The sequence below is a fragment of the Orcinus orca genome, chromosome 11 (assembly GCF_937001465.1).
Source record: "Orcinus orca chromosome 11, mOrcOrc1.1, whole genome shotgun sequence".
In the NCBI taxonomy this organism is placed as follows: Eukaryota; Metazoa; Chordata; class Mammalia; order Artiodactyla; family Delphinidae; genus Orcinus; species Orcinus orca.
In genome coordinates this window covers 11610227-11630713 of record NC_064569.1, presented here as the reverse complement: position 1 = coordinate 11630713, position 20487 = coordinate 11610227, and the positions used below count along the sequence as shown (strand labels likewise).

At 38.7% G+C, this 20487-nt stretch overlaps 1 protein-coding gene across 7 annotated transcripts in view; it reads left to right on the top strand.

The window, feature by feature from the left end:
• GUCY2C (guanylate cyclase 2C) overlaps window positions 1-20487 on the top strand; it is a 144136-nt gene that overhangs the window by 49521 nt on the left and 74128 nt on the right. For all 7 annotated transcript variants that reach the window (XM_049693872.1, XM_033408152.2, XM_033408149.2 and 4 more), the window contains 6 exons: window positions 37-133; window positions 2143-2260; window positions 4334-4466; window positions 9000-9085; window positions 11428-11539; window positions 17914-17995. In XM_049693872.1, coding sequence (XP_049549829.1) covers window positions 37-133; window positions 2143-2260; window positions 4334-4466; window positions 9000-9085; window positions 11428-11539; window positions 17914-17995 — 628 coding nt within the window. The remainder of the gene's footprint in view (window positions 1-36; window positions 134-2142; window positions 2261-4333; window positions 4467-8999; window positions 9086-11427; window positions 11540-17913; window positions 17996-20487) is intronic.

Here is a 20487-nt window from a genome sequence, read left to right as displayed (position 1 = left end):
TATATTTTTCTCCCTGTCTTGCTCTCTCTCCTGCAGTGATTGTTATGTGTGGTACACCAGACACCATCAACATCCTCAAGGGTGACCGAGCAGTGGCTGAAGACACTGTCATTATTCTAGTGGATTTATTCAAGTAGGTATAATATTTGGAAGAACTCTCCTCCTTTCAGAAAGGAAATACTCTAAGGATTTCTGGAAGATATTCTCTTTTCTCACGTTTTGCACAGCCTAAAATGGGATTCTGTATGAAGATAATACTTTAACCAGTGTTTCGTTTCTTCTTTATCACACCCTCATTCTTATTTAATTAATTATAGCTTTAGCAGAGATGTATGCCTTTGACATCACTATCATGTCAAATACAAAAGTTTTATGAAATCCCCATTAAACCCGCATGCTCATTCAACAAAGATCCTGGTCTTCAGCCTGATTTTAAGGTGTTTTTTTTCCAGGCAGTAATAAATCAACTAATATCCCAATCATATTTCTGAGAACGTGGGCCCTATCTATGCCTTCAATTGCTAATGGCCTTTGGTCCTAGATTATTTTTCCTTCAGCCACTTTCGGTAAGAGAAAAATTCCCGTTAAGTGAATTTGATTTACACAGTTATTCTTTGCCCTCTGTGGTATAGTCATTGGGTGGTGATCTTTTCCTCTGCACTTATCTGGAACTAAGGGGAGAAAATTCTGGAGAACAGAAACTACCTTTTATCACATTCCCTCTTTTCACTACTCATTTTCTAACATGGTTGGAGACCCCACAAACAAACTGTGCAAAGGTAATATCTGAGTCAGATGAGGCTTAAAAAAGGTGTTGCTGGTACACCTGTGTCCCTTGCCCCATCAGCTAGCTCATATGACTTCACTTATCTGATTGGATCATTAATCATTCCCTGTCCGTATTCAGACCAGAAGCTATTCCTGCACTATATCATATTTGCCTAGTCATTTCACCCACACTAAATGCACTTGTCCCAGTATTGAGAAAAATGAAGCATAGGAAGTGCAGGCCTATCTTGTTCACAAAGATAAGCTAGTCAACCGAGCCTTTTAGCTGCAGAATACGAAAAAGAGGGAAAAATGATCAACATTTTATTCCTACAGCCACATTGATAGCTGCTTTCAATAGCTGCTTTGCCCTCTGGAAGGAGGCCTCAATGTAACCAGGCTGGTGTAATTTTATTTTTAGCAAATCCTCAATCAACTGCCGAAGTGTTGGCATTCTTTTGTCACTATTCCCTAAGGACCTCTGGGTCTGTTTCGGAATGCTCATGAGATAGATTCATTTGAAACTAGACATAACTTGGGTTCAAATTCTAACTCTGACACTTCTGGTTCATTTGCCTCTTGGGTATTACTTAGTATATCTTGAGATTCTCATTTGTAAAGTGAGAATAAAAATGCCTACTTTATAAGAGTGCTTTTAGGATTAGATGTGACAATATGCGCAAACTGTTCAACACAGTCCTCTGTACGTAGATGTGTTCACCTACTGTTCGCCTATTAAATGATGGTCATCCTAGTTATAGCGGTTCAAGCTTGTCAGGTTATTTGCATATTAAAACATTAAAATGATTAGGAAGCTTGGGACCCATATGATTGGCAGTGCCATCCCAGACGGTATTGAGGGTCCACAGTGTACCAAATACTGTCTAGGAGTCGAGGGTACAAGGACCGATAATCTAATGTTAAGAAGCTTACAGTGTTAGAGAAAATGCTTAGTCTTTTCATGCTTATGTTTCACCATCTGGAAAGTAAATTTAATTCATAAAATTTCTCTCTATCCTATCCCTAAATCTCTAAAGTGTTATGAGCACTTAAGGAAAAGAAAGTTTCCAGGTATAAGCCAAGAGTCATCAAGCCTTGAAAAGAAGCTTATGTGCCCAGAGCCCCTAAGAAAGCTTCCTCAAAGAAGTGTCTGTGTTCTGATCTTCCTTTCCATTTGTGTACGTTAACCACAGCTGCCTAATTTCTGCTATTCAAGGTAGCAGGTGTAGAAGAAACTTATCTGGGAAAAGTAGAACATTTAGCAGGAAAAAGATGTTTTAAACTATTTCAAGCCTGCTGTATGAATTTTAGAAGCTCCATTTCTATTTTTGGAGGAATCTAATTTTCATGAGAAACTTGTACTTTTTATTCCAGTGACCACTACTTCATGGACAATGTTACAGCCCCCGACTATATGAAAAATGTTCTTGTTCTGACACTGCCTCCTGAAAATCCTGTCTCAAATAGCTCTTTCTCCAAGAATTTATCACTGGTAAGCTTCATATACATATATATATATATATATATTTTTTTTTTTTTTTTTTTTTTTTTTTTTTTTTTGGCAGGGGTAAAGTATCATTCTTGCATTTGGGACCCAAATTCTAAAATAAGCAATTCGTTTTTTTCACTTGTTCCAATTCACTCAACAAATGTTAACTGAGGCCAATAGCAGGATTCCTGCTACTAAAACTGTTACTATAGGTCACTGTGCTAGGCTCTAGATCAACACCACAGTGCACACTGCTGTAACATCAGAACAGAAATGACAGTGTGGGAAGATCAGAAGAAGCCCTGCTAACGTAGGGGAGGTAGAAATTAAACAATGAAAGATAAATGAAGTCCCCTACATCTTAAAGCAACTTTCTGCTGGCCCTGATATCACAGTTCTACCTCTAGAGATACATATTCCTAGGTTAAGACATTGTCCTTTTTTTTTTTAAATTAGGTTGGCCATTGTTCAGATTTGTCCAGGCGAGGCCTGGTTTATTCCTCTTATCCCAGCATCCCATCTGGTTTAGCATTTGTCCCAGAAAAAGAACCTCCAATTGGACATTAAATCATTAATGTCTCAGGACTTCCCTGGTGGTCCAGTGGTAAAGAATCCGCCTTCCAATGCTGGGAACGCGGGTTTGATCCCTGGTCAGGGAACTAAAATCCCACATGCCGCGGGGCAACTAAGCCCACGTGCCACAACTACTGAGCTCACATGCCTCAACTAGAGAGTCCGTGTGCCCACGTGCCACAAAAACTGCAGACAGAGCCCATGTGCTCTGGAGCCCACACGCCACAACTAGAGAGAGAAAGCCCGAACACCACAACTAGAGAGAAGCCCACACGCCGCAAAGAAGACCAGACACAGTGGAAGAAAATAAAGAAATTTTAAAAATATATTTTAAAAAATCATTAATGTCTCAATTAAATGCAAGACCCCTGCCTCTAATACCACTTTGGGTTTTATCAGTCACTGCACCTTAACATGACTAAATTCATCGGATGTTTTCTGCCCTCAGACACAGTTGAGAGCAGGTTTGGAGAGGGAAGTGGAGGGGCAGTCTGTCCTGAGGACCCTGAACAACTTTGGGATGACAAGGCCCAAAGAGCAGTGAGGAAAGTTGGGGACCTTTGAGAGAATCACAGTTTTGCCTAGACTAGCAGTTCTAAGCCCTGTGTTTTGCAACCCTGCCAAAATTAGGGGCTGCAACCCCTTTGGGGGCTGGGTCTTAACTGATTCTTTTCATGTCATGAAAGGATGATTTCAGCAAGACACTGAAACCAATGAGAAGTGTTTTAGTTTTTCCTTTTTATATTTTCTAGCAGATATACTTCTGGGTCTAGTAGTATTCACATATCATTTGCACAGCTTCTAGGCTCTGGCAAAAGTCTGATTCTTCACAGGTGGGAGTTCCAAAGTGTCTGAGCCGACAGAACTCACGTGGTCTCGGGGGGGGGCACAGAACTTTTCATCCATAGCCCATCTCTGTGAAGACAACCACACAACTGTTGGAAAGGCAGAGGAGTTCTGACCCCCTTCTTATGTTCCCCAGGGCAGACCTTTGTGGCTTGAACTAACACCCAATCAGGACTATCTCCAAAGCAAATTCAATGGTATCACCCAATCAAAACTCTTCCCACCCCATCAGGATACTCAAAGGCAGTGGGGTTGTTTTTGTTGCTGTTCTCTTTTCCTCTTAAATGAAAGCGTTATTTCTATATAAAACCTTACAGGAATCGAAAATGCTGTATGTTGTCCTTCCTGGTCGAAGTAAAATATTTTCTCATCATGGGAAGGAGGAAGCACAGCTGCTTTTAGATACTTCCCTAAAGGCAGGGTATGCAGTTTATTGATCCCAAGAGAAGACAGAATTGTCACATGGGGATGATAAAGAGCCCTGGTCCAAGAAAAGTTTTTCCAAAACTTCCTTTAATACCACCCCTACAATTCCCCTAATATTCCTTTACCTTTCCAGTTACCCTGCTGACCCCAAGAATGTGTTTCTCCAGGTTCAAGACCAGAATCTTTTTTTTTTTCTTGGAACTCATTTTAAGATTTTCCTTTCTCATTCAGACAAATGATTTCGCTGCTGCCTACTTTGATGGAGTCTTGCTCTTTGGACACATGTTGAAGATATTTCTTGAAAATGGAGAAGAAGTTACCACCCCTAAATTTGCTCATGCTTTCAGGAACGTCACTTTTGAAGGTACCAGTTTCCTAGGAGCAAACAACACTTACCTAACAGTTTCTAGAGGAATCTGATGAAATATGGGCCCTATGGGCAGACTTTGGGAAGCAAAGAGAGGGTGTGGCAATAAATGGATCAACAGCTAAATACCTTTTAACTTAATTGGAGGCAAACATAATTGCATAAACCTCGGGGATGCTATAATCTATAACTAGACCCCAGTTTATGCTTCAGAACTTGAGAATCTTTGGATATCAAAGAAAGAGCAGGTAGCTCAGGCCCGGTACTTATGAACAAGCTCATCACAGGGCATTTCGGGCAGTGATGTCCTGACTCTGCTTAGAGACCAGCAAGAAGAGAAGTAGCTGCAGTTTAATTTTCGTCCTTCCATATCTCCCTTTCTGTCCTTTCACCATTGAGTATGATGTTTGCTGTGAGTTTTTCATATATGGCTTTTATTATGTTGAGGTAGTTTCCTTCTGTTCCTAGTGTGTTGAGTGTTTTATCATGAAAGTATTGAATTTTGTAAAATGCTTTTTCTGCATCAATTCATATGATCATGTGTTTTTTTTCTTCATTCTCTTGTAGTGTATTATATTGATTAATTTTTATATGTTGACCCATCCTTGCATTTCAGGAATTAATCTTATTTTGTCATGTTGTATTCTCCTTTGAATATGCTATTGAATTCTGTTTACAAATATTTTGCTGAGGATTTTTAGATCAATGTTCATAAGGGATATTGGTGTGTAGTTTTCTTTTCTTTTGGTGTCATTGTCTGGCTTTGGTATCAGAGTAATTCTGGCCTCATAGAATAAGTTAGGCAGTGTTTCTCTCTCTTCAGATTTTTGGAAAAGTTTGAGAAGGATTGGTGTTAATTATTTTTTTAATGTTTGGTAGAATTCACTGGTAAAGTCATTAGGTTCAGGGCCCTTTCTTAGGGGGTAGAGGGTCTGGAGATTTTTGACTACTGATTCAGTCTCCTTACTAGTTATCGGTCTATTCAGATTTTCTGTTTCTTCATGGTTTTGTTTTGGTAGGTTTTGTGTTTCTAGAAATTTGTTCATTTCAACTAGGTTATCAAATTTTTTGGCATACAGTTGCTCGTGGTACTGCCTTATATTCCTTTTTATTTCCTTAGAATTGGTTGTAATGTCTCCACTTTCGTTTATGATTTTAGTAATTCAAGTCTTCTCCTTTTTTCCTTATTCTATCTGGCTAAAGGTTTGTCAATTTTGTTGAACTTTTTGAAGAACCGACTTTTGGTTTCAATTGATTTCCTCAATTGATTTCCTATTCTGTATTTCATTTATCTCTGCTCTAATCTTTACAACTTCCTTCCTCTGCTAGCTTTGGGTTTAATTTGTTCTTCTTTAACTAGTTCCTTAAGTTGTAAAGTTAGGGTGTTGATTTGAGACCTTTGTTGTTTTTTAATGTAAGCATTTATAGTTATAAATTTCCCCTTAGCACTGCTTTCACTGTGTGTGCCCCGTAAGTTTTGGTGTGTTGTATTTTTATATTAATCTATCTCTAGGTCTTAAAATTTTTCCCTTGTAATTTCTTTTTTTTTTTTTTTTGTAATTTCTTCTTTGATCCATTGATTGTTTAAGTGTGTGCTGTTTAATTTCCACAAATTGGTGAATTTTTCAGTTTTCCTTATGTTATTGATTTCTAACTTCAGCTCATTGTGGTCACAGAAGATACTTTGTATGATATCTATCTTTTAAATTTTACTGAGACTTAATTTGTTGCTTAACATATGGTCTATTCTGGAAAATGTCCTACAGGCACTTGAGAAAAATGTGCATTCTTTTGTTGGGTAGAATGTTCTGTATTTGTCTCTTACATCTAGTTGGTTTATCATTTTGTTCAAGTCCTCTGTTTCCTTACTTATCTTCTGTCTTGTTATTCTATCCATTAGTGAAAGTGGAGAGTCCACTCCACTGTCCATCTCTCTCTCTCTTTTTTTTTTTTTTTTTTTTTTTGGCTGTGCTGAGTCTTTGTTGCTGCGCACGGGCGTTCTCTAGTTGTGGCGAGCAGGGGCTACTCTTCGTTGCAGTGTGTGAGCTTCTCATTGTGGTGGCTTCTCTTGTTGTGGAGCACAGACTCTAGGCACGTGGGCTCAGTAGTTGTGGCTCGCGGGCTCTAGAGTGCAGTTTTGGTAGTTGTGGTGCACGGACTTTGTTGCTCCCCAGTATGTGGTATCTTCCTGGACCAGGGCTCAAACCCATGTCCCCTGCAGTGGCAGGCGGATTCTTAACCACTGCGCCACCAGGGAAGCCCTGTTCATCTCTTAAGTCATGTAGAAAACAAAAAGTGGAGTAACACATTGTTCTTACAATAATACTAGATTTTATAATTGCTTGTGTATTTACCTTTACTGAGATCTTTATTTCCTCACATGGCTTCAAGTTACTGTCTATTGTTCTTTCATTTTAACTTGCCAGACTCCCTTGAACATTTCTTGCAGGGCAGGTCTAGTGGTAGGTAACAAACCCTCTCAACTTTTATCTTAGAATGTCTTACTTTCCTTTCACTTTGAAGGACAGCTTTGTTGAATAAAGCGTTCTTGATTGACAGTTTTTTCTTTTAGCATTTTGAATATATCAGCCCACTGCCTTCTGGCCTTCAAAGTTTATAATGAGAAATCTGCTTATAAATCTTATTGAACATCTCATATATGTGATGAATCACTTCTCTCTTGCTGCTTTCAAAATTCTATGTCTTTGGCTTTTGACAGTTTGATTATAATGTGCCTTGGCATGGATTTCTTTGAATTCATCCTACTTGGCATTAATTGAGCTTCTCGGATGTTTATATTCATGTGTTTCATCAAATTTGGGAAGTTTTCAGCCATCATTTTTTTAAATAGTCTCTTCACCCGTTTTTCTGTCTTCTCCTTCTGGGACTTCCACAAGGCATGCATTGGTCTGCTTGCTGGTGTCCCACAGGTCCCTTACACTCTGTTCACTTCTTTTCAATCCTTTTTATTTCTGTTCCTCAGATTTGATAATTTCCATTGTCCTATATGCAAGTTCACTGATTCTTTCTTCTGCGTGCTTAAATATGCCTTTGATCCCTCTAGTGAATTTTTTATTTCAGTTACTGTACTTTTCAGTTCCAGAATTTCTCTCTGGTTTCTTTTTTAGGTTTTCTACCTTTTTATTACTATTTACATTTTGTTCATACATCATTTTCTTGACTTTATCCATGCCTTTCTTTAGTTCTTTGAGCATCTTTAAGACAGTTGTTTTAGAGCCTTTGTCTAGTAGATCCACCATCAGGTCTTTTTCAGGGATAATTTCCATTGGGTTTTTTTTTTTTTTTCTCTTATTTTGAATGAACCATACTTTCCTGTTTCTTTGTATGCTTTGTGTTTTTTGTTGAAAGCTGGACATTTGAATCTAATAATCAGTAATCCTGGAAATCACATGGGGAATGGGGAATTTTCTCATTCCCCAGGGTTTGCTGTTTTTTGGTTTTGCTTTTTGTTTTTATTGTTGTAGACTATCTCTGCCGAGGATCAGCCTGAGGTGTAAACTTAAGGTCTTCTCAGGTCTTTTCTGAGCCTCTGCCTTCCCCTGGGCATGTGTAGTAGCTTTCTAATTTCCCCCATATATGCAGTTGCTTGAATATTCTAGTCTTCAATGTCTGTCTCTCAAAGGGGAAAAAGAGAAAAACGAAGGGGGATTGAGGGGACCACCAACCCTTTACATCCCTTGACAGTCATAATCAGCAGAGGGGGAAGGGCTTCAACAATGGGGGAGGTGCAGTGGCAGTGGCTACCACCATTTTGCCTGCACCTCTGTGAACCTGCTAGCTGTACCTATAACCTGGAACAAGTTAGTAATATTTCTGACCTCAGACTTCTCATCAATAAAATGGGGATAGTAACAGCTTCTATGTCATGGTATTTGGGGAAGAATAAAATGATAAATGCATATAAAGCACTTAGCACAGAGCCTGGTCTAGTAAACACAAAATAAGTATTAGCTGTTATGTTGAACCATGTGAAATTGCTGATATTTCATCAATTTTTTTCTTTTACCTAAACAGCCATTTCATAGGCTCATCCTATATGGCTATCATTTCATAGTTGAGAAAACTGAGACTCAAATAACTTAACTTTTTCAACTTAACTTTTTCAATGTGTTCAGCTCATACATGGTAGTGAAGGGATTTTGACCTTTTTACAGTCTAAGTTAGATTATGGAGCGACAAACACTGTGCCACTAGTTTAGTCAATACTCTCAACAAAAACTTGTCACTAATAATCAGGAGAAGTCTACTGACTGATTACATTTAATGTCACCATTCTAAATGCAATGAAAAAGAATTTTCCTTCTAACTAAATAACATCTCTTATAAAAATATCCTTCAGGGATCTCAGGGCCAAGAACCAATCCAGATGCCCTCAGATTGCATCATTAAGGTCAATTTTTCAGTAAAATAGAGCAATTTGAATCTATTTTATACCCTCTGTCAGGATGTAACTGGTCGTTCAGTCAAGAAGTCAACAATGGCCTCTAACTCTTTCTGCTTTTGCCCTAGGGCGTGTGGGTCCAGTGACTTTGGATGACTGTGGGGATATTGACAATACTATGTTCCTTCTGTACACCTCTGTGGACACCAACAAAGTATGTCTGACTTCTTATCGGCAACTTGGGGTTAAGTGACTAGGTGAGGAGGGTTCTCCTGGAAGGTAAATATTGGGCTGGCCAAAAGGTTTTCTGTAACTAAGATCGTACAGAAAAACCGAACAAACTTTTTGGCCAACCCAATACTAGCAAAGGAATTAGAGAAGTTATGTTTAGAATCTAGAGGTTAGTTTATTTCAGATTTATGATTATGCCCCCCTTGGGGCCGTATTCCTTAAACATTTTCTCCCATAGAACTTCTTATTCAGAATATCCACTCTATTTACTGCATAAAAAATACCCACCCAGAAAACACTGGTATAAAGACCAGACTGTTGATGGGATACCAATGAGAAGGTGATGTTTTTTTCCTAAGAATTGTTTATTCATTTCCACAACTAAAAATTTGAATGAAGCATTACCTCTTCTCTCTCCTTCTGAAGTCTCATGAAAATCATTAATTGTGTAATCCCTCTGGCACATACAAACAGCCTTCTAATGTTATGCTTTGTGTTCACACACTATATATACATAGTACATATCTATCTATAGATAGATATTTACACACCTACATATGTGCTTTATATTCACACACACTATATATAATACATATCTATCTATAAATAGATAGACATATTCACACACCTACACAGTAGGTTCTTTGAAGAAAGGGGTGGATCTCATTTCTCCACGTCTCCTGTGCTTAGCTTCTTATCTGGCACATAGGTGACGGCTGCTAAGTGTTTAATTTAAAAACAAAAATACCTGCCTTTATGTCACCCAGAGTTGTGCCCATCATGAACTAGAAGCCACTGTTCTAACCAACCAAATGGTAGGTAGAAACCTTTTCTTCTTTAAGAAGTTAGGTCCTGACATAACCAGGAATCTACTAGAAAAAGTTTTTCATTTTTTCATGTAATTTTCCAATATGAGCATTCTGACATCCCTAACCCATATATTGAGTGTATGTATTGACCCAGCTTTGTAAAAGACAACTATAATGCGAAATGTGGAAAGCAAGAGAGAAGATGCTCAGATTGAGAAAGTTAAACTAGAAGTTCGGGGCGGGGGGTAGCAGCATTTCAGAAAAGTAAAGCATCGTTTTTAGTTACATTGTTTTACTTATACTGAACCTTTACTACAATGCTGTATTTGGCATCATACCATGGGAATACCTTAAAATGCAATCTGCTCGATACTTCAGTTTCTAGTAGTAACTACTGAGGTAACTACATGCCCCTCTAAGTTATTTGCACCTGGGATGATGGCTTTGCCTCCCTTGGAGAGAGGCAGATACCTGCGGTGAGATTCTATGTCAGCCTTATGATTGCTCTTCAAAATGAAAAATGTGGTTCTGTGCACTTGCTGTCTCCACAGGCAAGTCTAGTTGAACTTTTCAGTGATCTAATGCCATCAGTTGTGCTATATGATATGTATCTATGGGGAAACCAGGGGTTAATTCTCAAAACATAGGGCTATAGATAAGTTATTCCATAACCAGAGTAGGTCTCAGTAGAGATATAATCTACCAGCCCCTAATACATAGGATATTTTCTATCCTCAATATATGCAAGTTTATATTCTCTTTTCAAGTTAAGAGTATAATTTTGAGAATGTAAAGTTTTGTCCAGAATGTTTTGAGGGAGCAGTGGTGAATGTAGAAGGATGAACATTCTCCAGATGCCTCTTACAAAACTGACTCAATATATGCAGCAGTAATTTAAGGGTATATTAATATTTCCATTGACAGATTACTTGAAAAAGAAACCTTTTATCTTGGAAACCTAGTGAGTACCGTGTCTAAGAAAGTACATTAGAGCGTAGGGCTAGAAGAGATTCAAAAATTATGTAATTGACAGAACTTAAGAAATGTAGAATTCTCTAGGAGCCCCTTGACGTGTATAAATATGGATAATGGATGTTGGCTATGGTGCATTTTCTCAGGACATCATTTTTAGTAGCAACTTAATATTGTGGAAAACACTGCTGCCTCCCTTGTCATGTGACTTGGAGCTAGCCATTTAATTTTTCTTGCTTCTATTTTAACATTAGTAAAATGAAAGACTTGAACTAGAAAGACCCAAAGAATCTCTGCTGGGCAGGTGTAGCATATGGTCATAAAGAAACAGAAAACTAATCGGCCCACATGGAGCTTAAATCCATGTTCATGGTGAGAACCAAGTAGATCCTGACTAGGTCCTGGCTGGTAACATTTACCTTGTTTCACTGAGAAACATTGCTATGAAATTCAAATGTCATTGGGCAGCACGGCTAATCTCATCAGAAGTCATTCTAAAATGTCTTTTTCTGTTCATCCTTCTTCTTTTCATGCCCCGACACAGTACAAGGTTCTTTTGACCTATGACACCCGCATAAACCAGACTAACCCGGTGGATAAGAGGCCCACATTCATCTGGAAGAACCACAAACTTCCTAAAGATAGACCAGGCAAGGGTAAGATATCCTTCATGAAGCTTCTTTTCCTGAAATTGTCTTTTTGGTAAGGAGAGTAAATTCTGTGGTTTATGAAATTAGCCTGTGTTTTTTGTTTTGTTTTGCTTATTGTCTGTATTAGATTTGCCAGGTTTGTAAACATGGACTTTACGTCTCTGTCCAATGAATAATATTACAGTTCTGATAAAACACTGAAGATATCCCATTCTAATTTAGCTATAACTGTCTTTAAGATAGGGTGTCTTTAATAGGGTGTCCTACCTACCCCTTGACGTAAATTTTCCTATAGAAAACTAGGTTTGGCAATTGGCAAAATGAACACAGAGACGCATAGTCTCACTCCATTTACATTTTACTGAAGGAAACTCATGGAATATATATTTCAGCAAGGAATACTCGATGTCATTAGGCTGAGGGTGGTAAGTGAGCGTGGCCTCTGAAGTCTCCCCCGTTTCCTCAGAGGACACATACTTGGGTCATAATGACGGTCACCTTCCTACCTGAGATGAGGTCCCATCATGTCATGAAAGCCCTAACACGGCTAGGGCTTCACCCATGCAACTTGCCATGCAACTGTATAACACTGACTGTCACTGGACAGGGCCAGCTGAGTGTCTCATGGGCAACAAGGTCTCAGGACACTCTGCCCATGGCTGTCTTGGCCAAGGCTTTCCACAATGAATAGTAAGTAATTCCATATTACTAATCAATTTTTAGGAAAAAAGTTTAAATTTGAACAAATATTTATGCCCAAAGATGCAAAAGAAAAAAAAAAGGTGGAAACATTATTAATAAAATGACTTAGAAAACTACAATGTATTCAGAAGTGGGGCAACATGCAACCAATTAAAAATAATTATTTACAAAGAATTTTAAATGACATTGGAAGTTATGAGTAAAGTAATACAGCTTTTTTATTTAATGAAAGTCTAACTTTGCAAAACAATGTATAGAAATAAGACTGCAGAAAAGTATGCTAAAATGTCAATAGTCGTAGCCTCCGAGTAACAGTATCCTAGATTTTCTTTTTGCTTTTTTATATATTTCTTAATTTTCTAAATTTTCCATAATGACTCTATTAATTTACCATTTTTAAAAAATATTAAAAATTATAAACTAGAAATACTTCTATCCTAGCCCTGCTCTACAGCCAGAAACTCTGGCTGAAAGGTTGATCTGGCTGAAGAGAACAGTTCTGATTAAATGGGCTTGTTTACATTATAGCTGTAACTATGTTTCTAGTTCTTGTGTTCCATGAGTCAAATTTGGTTAAAAATGAATCCTGTGTTTTTAGTCAATAGACATGAGGCAGTTGACTGAAGCAAAGAGAGAGGTAGGAAGTAGGGATCCCATTCTTCTAAATGATTTACTGTCATCATGGCTTTTTAAAGTTGATTTGTTTTCTTTAGCAAGCTTTTTTTTTCTTTTTAATTATCTCTAGAACCATCTTCAAGCTTCCTAGATTCAAGCCAAACTTGAATATATCTCTTTTCTCACAGGCTTCTGCAACTCTATGCTTCTTTCTTTTGTAATTTTTTGAGTTAAAATTATTTTTCCTTTTCCTTAAGTATAGCCCTCAGTGACAGAGTTGGGTTGTATTTTTAATATATTTCTTTAAAAGTTTTTAGATATTTTGGTTATTTAACAGAAAGTCTGTACTGTGTAAAATAATGAACTTCTCAAAACATGATTTTTGAGAGAGTTCTCATTATTTACCTAAACGAGATCACATTAAATATTTACATTACATACGACAGGGACGTTGCCTCATCCTGGGCAACTTTACTTCATCCTCAGTTAACTAGAAAATTCAGTTAGCCAGAGCTTTTCATTCTTTAACTGTTACATTTAGTTTCAGACTTTACAAATTAAGTAACTCAGTCTTTCAAATAGTATACAAAGAAGATAGTCATGCCCGGTCTTTCATCTGTGTACACAACTGCCAACTAAGTAACAGAACGTTTCATCAGGAGATTTCTACCATCACTGTCTTTTCATTCATCTGACAAATATTTACTTAATGCCAGTTCTAAGCACCTGGGATGCAGCAGTGTACAGCGCAGATCTGGTTCCTGTTCCGCACCCAGGCCTTCCTCAGCTGCCTCCTGGGTTCCAATGACATCCATCTGTCTTCCTGCTCAGCCCCACCTCCTGCCCACCTCAAACCCAACCACCACTGCCGCCAGAGGGATAGCGCAAATCCAGTCGCATTACCCAGCTGCTCTAACCCTTCGATCGGCAGCTCCACTTTGTCTTCAGAGTCCAAATGACTTGTTATAGCACGGAATGTCCCTGATCTCCCCACGTCTCCAGCCTTCTTTTTCATCTTACTTGAAATCTCTTCCCCACTCTCTCAACTTCCTCCTACTTCCTTAAAGAAAGGGTCTTGCAGCTTCATGCTCCTGGGTCTTTATTGATGCTACTCCCTCTGACTAAAATCTGTCCCACACGCCCCCATAGAACTAGTAAACAACCACTCATCCTCAGTGTGTAACTTGGATTTCACCTTTCCTAAGCTTTTTCTTAGCATCTCAGGAGGTTATCTTGCCCTCATTACACTGGACTTCTAGCATATTACTTATATCTCATTTATTTGTTTACACCATACACCGTGTAAGTGTAGGGTCCATTCTTTACTCAGACACGGTGCCTTGAAAGGAAGGAAAGAAGGAAGAAATGAAGGAAGGAAATGAAGGGAGGAAGGAAAGAAGTGAGGAATGAAAGACAGTATAACTGAATATGCTGCTATTCAGTACTAATCTAGACAGTGTTAATTTCAGTCCACTTACTCTCTAACTATGAGTATCTTCCTCTGTTAAGTCAGGAGATTTGTTAACTGATCTCAAAGTTCTTTCCAACGATCATGTTCTATGACCTTGGGGTTATAAAACTCAATCTGCATTCACCGTCTATCTAGTTAAATAGGCTGTGATAACTACAGTAGCCACCAGAGGGCAGCAGAAACTTAACCTTAGAACTAATGTGATACGGTGATTTACAAGTATGTTGAATTTAAAATTACTATATTTAAATAGTATGTAGTATATTTAAATATCATAATTATATTTCATGCAATGTGATGTTTATACTAGGGAAGAATTGAGAGGGGCTAAGGACTCAGCAGATATTCCCTCCAACTTATGCTGTAGTCTGGAGGCTGGGTAATTTTAGTAGACTGATGAGTAGAATTGTCTGCACTGTTGAAATTGTATTCCTCGTACTCACTGTTGTTTTTTGTGTGGGGTTGGGGTTATAAGAGTGGTGGTGATGGGAATGGAAGTGGTGATTGTAGTAATAAACGGAATTCACCAAAGTCAAATATGCCCACAATGCAGCTCCACCTCCAAGGGACTAATTTATTTCTGCGCTAACGAGAATAGAAATCCAGGGCTCACATTTTCACCGTTAAATTTTCCCCTTAGCAGAAAACAAAATAACAAGCAGAGGCAAAGTTATAAGTTAGCAAAGCATAACTCCTTCCAATTCATCCCTTATAGAAAGGTGCTGCAGTATGAACCTTACTAAACCCTCTACCTCAGGAAAAAAAAAATGGTTAGCTCATTAGAAGGACATAATGTGATGAAACAAAAATGGTTCAAAAATACATGTGACATGTAAGCTAAGTGTAATAGCACAAGAGATTTTTTTTATGTGAATTTATTTACATATATTATTTGGGCATTTTTCTTTGCCTCTTCTCAGAGAGTGAGATGAGCAGGGCCAAGTTTTTATTCAATTATTTATTTATTCAGTAATTTTTTATTGATACGTGACCAGGTACCAGGTCTGGTGCTGCGTGCTAAAGGTATCAGGATGAGCAGACAGAACACCGGCCGTGCCCTCAAGGCTCTATGTTATGGTGCCATGAGAGAGAATACAGTGTGAGTTGTTGAGGTGCTACTTGAATAAGATCTGGCCACTCATCATTCCAGGGACACCTTCATTAATTATATTTTTATTGTATAAAAATTCATGCACGTGATTTTAAAAGCCAAGAGTAGAAATATTCATAACGGAAAGAGTGTACCTGGTCCCACCTCTGTGCACCCCTGGTCTTGCAGTCCCTTCTGCTTCGTTTTTTTTCATATTTTTAAATAATATGCATATATTTTTTGCTTTGTAAGCTTTAGATGTTATCTATTTATTTCTTGTATTGATAAATGAAGATATAGTTCATTTTCACTAGCCCTACTTTTCTCTAAGCTTTCTCAATATAGTTATATCTTTTTGTCAATACATTTATTGGTGCCTTGTAATTTTAATTAATTTTGCATAAGCTTCGAGTTCTATCAAGTATATATAAAAGTTCTTGCTTCCCAGCTTTGTAAGATGAAGACGTTAGTGTCACTTTCCTTTCTTCTACCTCCTTCCCACCTCCCAGATTCTCCTGTATTTTGCTTTAATTTGTCTGGGCTGATAATATTTTTTTGGTAGCCATATGAAGCCCTCTGTCATTTACCTATCAGTTGCAAATTACTAAACATTTTCATTGTTATTATTATTTTTATAAAGTTAGATAGCATGTCAGGATAACATTTCTTTCTGTATAACTCCAATGTCTCTCCTTTGTGACACACACACACACACAAATGGATTTTTTAAATTCCAAATTCTCAAACTATTTTACTTCGTTTTATTTTTAGATGCGCCTTCCTTGATCATACTTCCCTAGAGTTTCTGATTGGGTCTCTCTTATTTATGCTATAAAGAAAAAAAACCTGTCTCCTTCACCATATTGCTATTACCTTCCAGCTTCTTACACACCATCTGTTGCTTGGAATCCATTCCATGTCTTCTTCTTGAACCCTCTAACTTCCTATTCTAATAGGGATCTGCTGAGGCATGTTTGAACAACGACTTTCTTGTACAGTTGTTGTTTCTTTTTTAATTGATTTTTGGCTGCATTGGGTCTTCATTGCTGTGCATGGCTTTCTCTAGTTGTGGCGAGCGAGCCGGGGCTACTCTTCTCTGCAGTGCGAGGGCTTCTCATTGCAGTGGCTTCTCTTGTTGCAGAGCTCAGGCTGTAGAGCGTAGGCTCAGTAGTTGTGGCGCACGGGCTTAGTTGCTCCACGGCATGTGGGGTCTTCCCCTGCATTGGCAGGCAGATTCTTAACCACCGTGCCACCAGGGAAACCCTCTTGTACGGTTTTATTATTGTTGTTGTCCTTCTTAATCTAGGCTTAGTCCTCTGCACACTCAGAGTCTGCTTCAGTGCTTCGTTGGGTTGGATCCACGTTTTCCTGAATTCCACTGACTCTTCTGCGAGTCTCTCAAATTCCTCCTTCTACACAGCTTCACCTACATGCTAATAAATCACATTCCTTACGTACTTCATGGACTTCCCTCAGTGACCCGGTTGAGCTTGGAAAGGACCAGTGGGCAACACTGTCATGTACTGTTCACTCCACACTGTCCTACTTTTCCTCCGATGTGTTCTCTGTATTGAAAAACAGTTGTCTATTTCTTCCTCTGTGAATCCTCCTTAGGTATGTTGGTATCAAAGACATCAGATAGTCTTCCCACCAAAATTATTTGTGTGCCAGAAACTATTTTATGTCCTTGTAACATTTGATGATTCCCATAAGAAACGAGATGTCTAAACTATAAGGGTAGATGAAATTAAGCCACTTTGGAGCACATTCCAGACGGTTTTCCTCATAGACCAAGGAGGCAGGATCTGTATTACCAATGAAGAGATTAATAAAAGACAGATATCTTTTTTTAATTTAATTTTTATTTTATATTGGAGTATAGTTGATTTACAGTGTTGTGTTAGTTTCAGGTGTACAGCAAAGTGCTTCAGTTATGCATATACCTATATCCATTCTTTTTCAGATTCTTTTCCCATAGAGGTTATTAAGAGAATATTGAGTAGAGTTCCCTGTGCTATACAGTAGGCCCTTGATTATCTATTGATTATCTATTATCTGTTGATTATCTATTTTATATACAGTAGTGTATATATGTTCATCCTAAACTTCTAATTAATTTATCCCTCCCTCCCACTTTTCTCCTTTGGTGACTGTAAGTTTGTTTTTACATTTGTTTGTTTTTAAGTCTGTTTTAAGTTTGTTTTTACTTAAGCTTGTTTGGAAGTCTGTTTTAAGTTTGTTTGTTTTTAAGCTTGTTTGCTTGTTTTGAAGTCTGTGAGTCTGTTTCTGTTTTGTAAATAAGTTCGTTTGTATCATTCTTTTAGATTCCACATATAAGTGATATCGTATGATGTTTGTCTTTCTCTAAAAGACGGATGGCTTAAAAGGCCTCTCCTTTTCCCCATCCTCAAGTTATATTACACAACTAGGATCTTGTGGGGTGTGCGCATTGTCTTTTCAAAGGTCCTTACTGGTGCGTTTTCACCGTCTTCTCTGCCCCAGGCCCTCAAATGCTGCTGGTCGCCGTCTTCACTCTCACGGGGGCAGTGGCCCTGCTCCTGCTCGGCGCCCTCCTGGTGCTCAGGTACCTTGCAGCCCCTCTAACCTGCTGTGCTCCCCACTCAGAGAGGGAAGGGGGCGAGAGGGAGAAGGCACGTCTGTGGTTGCTAGTATACATTCACAAGAAGCTCTCTGGACAGAGCTAAGATCATGAAGGCATTCAGCATCAAAGACCCCATCAAGGGCAGAATATTACTCAGTGGATGGATTAGAGCTTTGCCCTCAGAGACGTTTGAACTCAAATCCCAGTTCTGGGCTTTACCGGTCGTGTGGTGTTAACCATATTATTAGCAACTTAAACATGTTACTGGGCTTCCCTGGTGGCGCAGTGGTTGAGAGTCCGCCTGCCGATGCAGGGGACGCGGGTTCGTGCCCCGGTCCGGGAAGATCCCACGTGCCACAGAGCAGCTGGGCCCGTGAGCCATGGCCGCTGAGCCTGCGCGTCTGGAGCCTGTGCTCCACAACAGGAGAGGCCACGGCGGTGAGAGGCCCGCGTACCGCAAAAAAAAAAAATGTTACTCAGCTTCAGTATCCTCATCTGAACTCTTGTGAGGAGTTGAAATAAGGTCCGTATCGTGACCATATACCAGGCATTCTACAGGTAGAAATAGCTATTTCTGATGTTTTATTAGTATATTGTGGGCAATTTCAGAGTCTCTATATTACATACTTTCAGGCCGGAAGAGGCTTTAGAAATCATCCATTCCAAACCTCCTGCTTTAGGCTGAGGAAAGAGAGACCCAGAAAGCCAAATGGCTTGTCTGGAATCACATCACCAGGTAGTGTGTTGGGCCAAAGGTAGAACTCAGTCCTTCTGACCATCAGTTCCATGATTGCTCTACTTAGCTTGGACATATGAAGAGCCCAGTGCAGTGCCAGAGACATAGTCTGTATACTCAGAAATATTTCTTGAATATATAAATGAATGAGTGAGTCCCACACTACCTCCTAATATGTGTGTGTTAAACACACAAAACTTTCTATCCCATTATAGTATCAGGATCATTCCCATTTCCTAACTAAACCAGACAACAGTTTTTCTCTGTGTATCACACGCTTTGGTCTGTGTGTCACTGTACCTTCTCATGATGAGAGTCCAGTCTGTTGCATGTCCGTTAAAGGTTTCTGCAGGAAAGTGGGTAGATTGTTCTCTTCAGTCTAAAGGCAGAGCTTGACTCCTGTGACTCTGTATTACCAAGAAATGTAAGAGATGATTTACAGTGTATGGTGACCATTTAGTTGAAGGTAAGAGGAAACCAAAATTTGGGGAGAGTGAAGGCAGCCAACAGCAGGGCCACAGATGTGGCTATTGTCCCTCAGACACCAAGTCCAAATGGGCGTCAGCTTAAGATAGGATGAATCACAAAGTAAGAAACAGTAACAGGTGGAAACAGGCATTTTCCGTTTTCTCTAAGCAGGGAAGGCAGAGATAGGGCTTCCTAATGGCGAGAGCAATACTGTGTCCGTGAGGAGATATGGAAGACAGATGTTATTCTTATAGTTTTCCATTCCAACAGCTATGCAAGAAAAGTAGTGAATGATTTATAGCGTCCTCTAATTCATTATGAATGGGAGTTGGCTCTGTGGAGTCCCAGGAGTCTTCTGCAGTGCAGAGATGAGAGCCTGGGGGCCTTCAAGGCCCTAATAGTCACACCACTTGCCACCAGGTCTTAGGACCAAAATCTTTGGCCAATAATATACTATTTTATATGTATCTAATAGAGGAGTAGTCAGAGTTAGATGGAAGCATAGGAAGAGAATAATCATTTCTGCTTAGGGGACATTCACAACATCATCATCAATGACCTTGAGACGGTGAGTAGGAGTCTGTCAAATGAGCACAAGCAAAGACAAACTCAGGGACAAATAGGCCAATGGAAAAGAATACAGATTCTAGAATCTGACACGAGCAAGCGTGAGAACTTGGCATATGATGGGAACATTATGAGTCAGTTGGGAAATGATGTTGGAACAGTAGGCTCTCAACATGAAAAAAATGAAATGAAAGCCCTACCTGAAACAATACACAAAGATAAATTTCATTCCATATGGATTGTAAATGGATTACAGACCTAAATGTGAGAAAGCAAACTCAGAAGAAATTAATAGAAAATGACTTTATGTCTCAAGTAGGAAAATACTTCTCAGTCAAGATAAAAAAGAAAAGTCAAAGAGAAAATAATATAACCATGACCTTAATAAAATCAAAACTTTTTATACAGCAAAGCTCAATAAAGCAATAAACCAGAAGAAGGCATTTGCAATGCATCAAAGGACAAAAGATTTGTTTTGCAGAATTTATAAGGAACTCGTGTAAATAAATAAGGGAAAGACAATGCAATAGAAAAAATGGGCAAAATTATGAAGAGGCAACTCTATAAAATAGCTAGAAAATATTTGAAAAGATATTTAATCTCTCTAATAATCAAGAAAATGAAATACAAAGCAACAAACACCATTTCACATACATCCTAAGGGTTAAAAAAAGTTAATGCCAAATGTTGTTAAGAATACGGA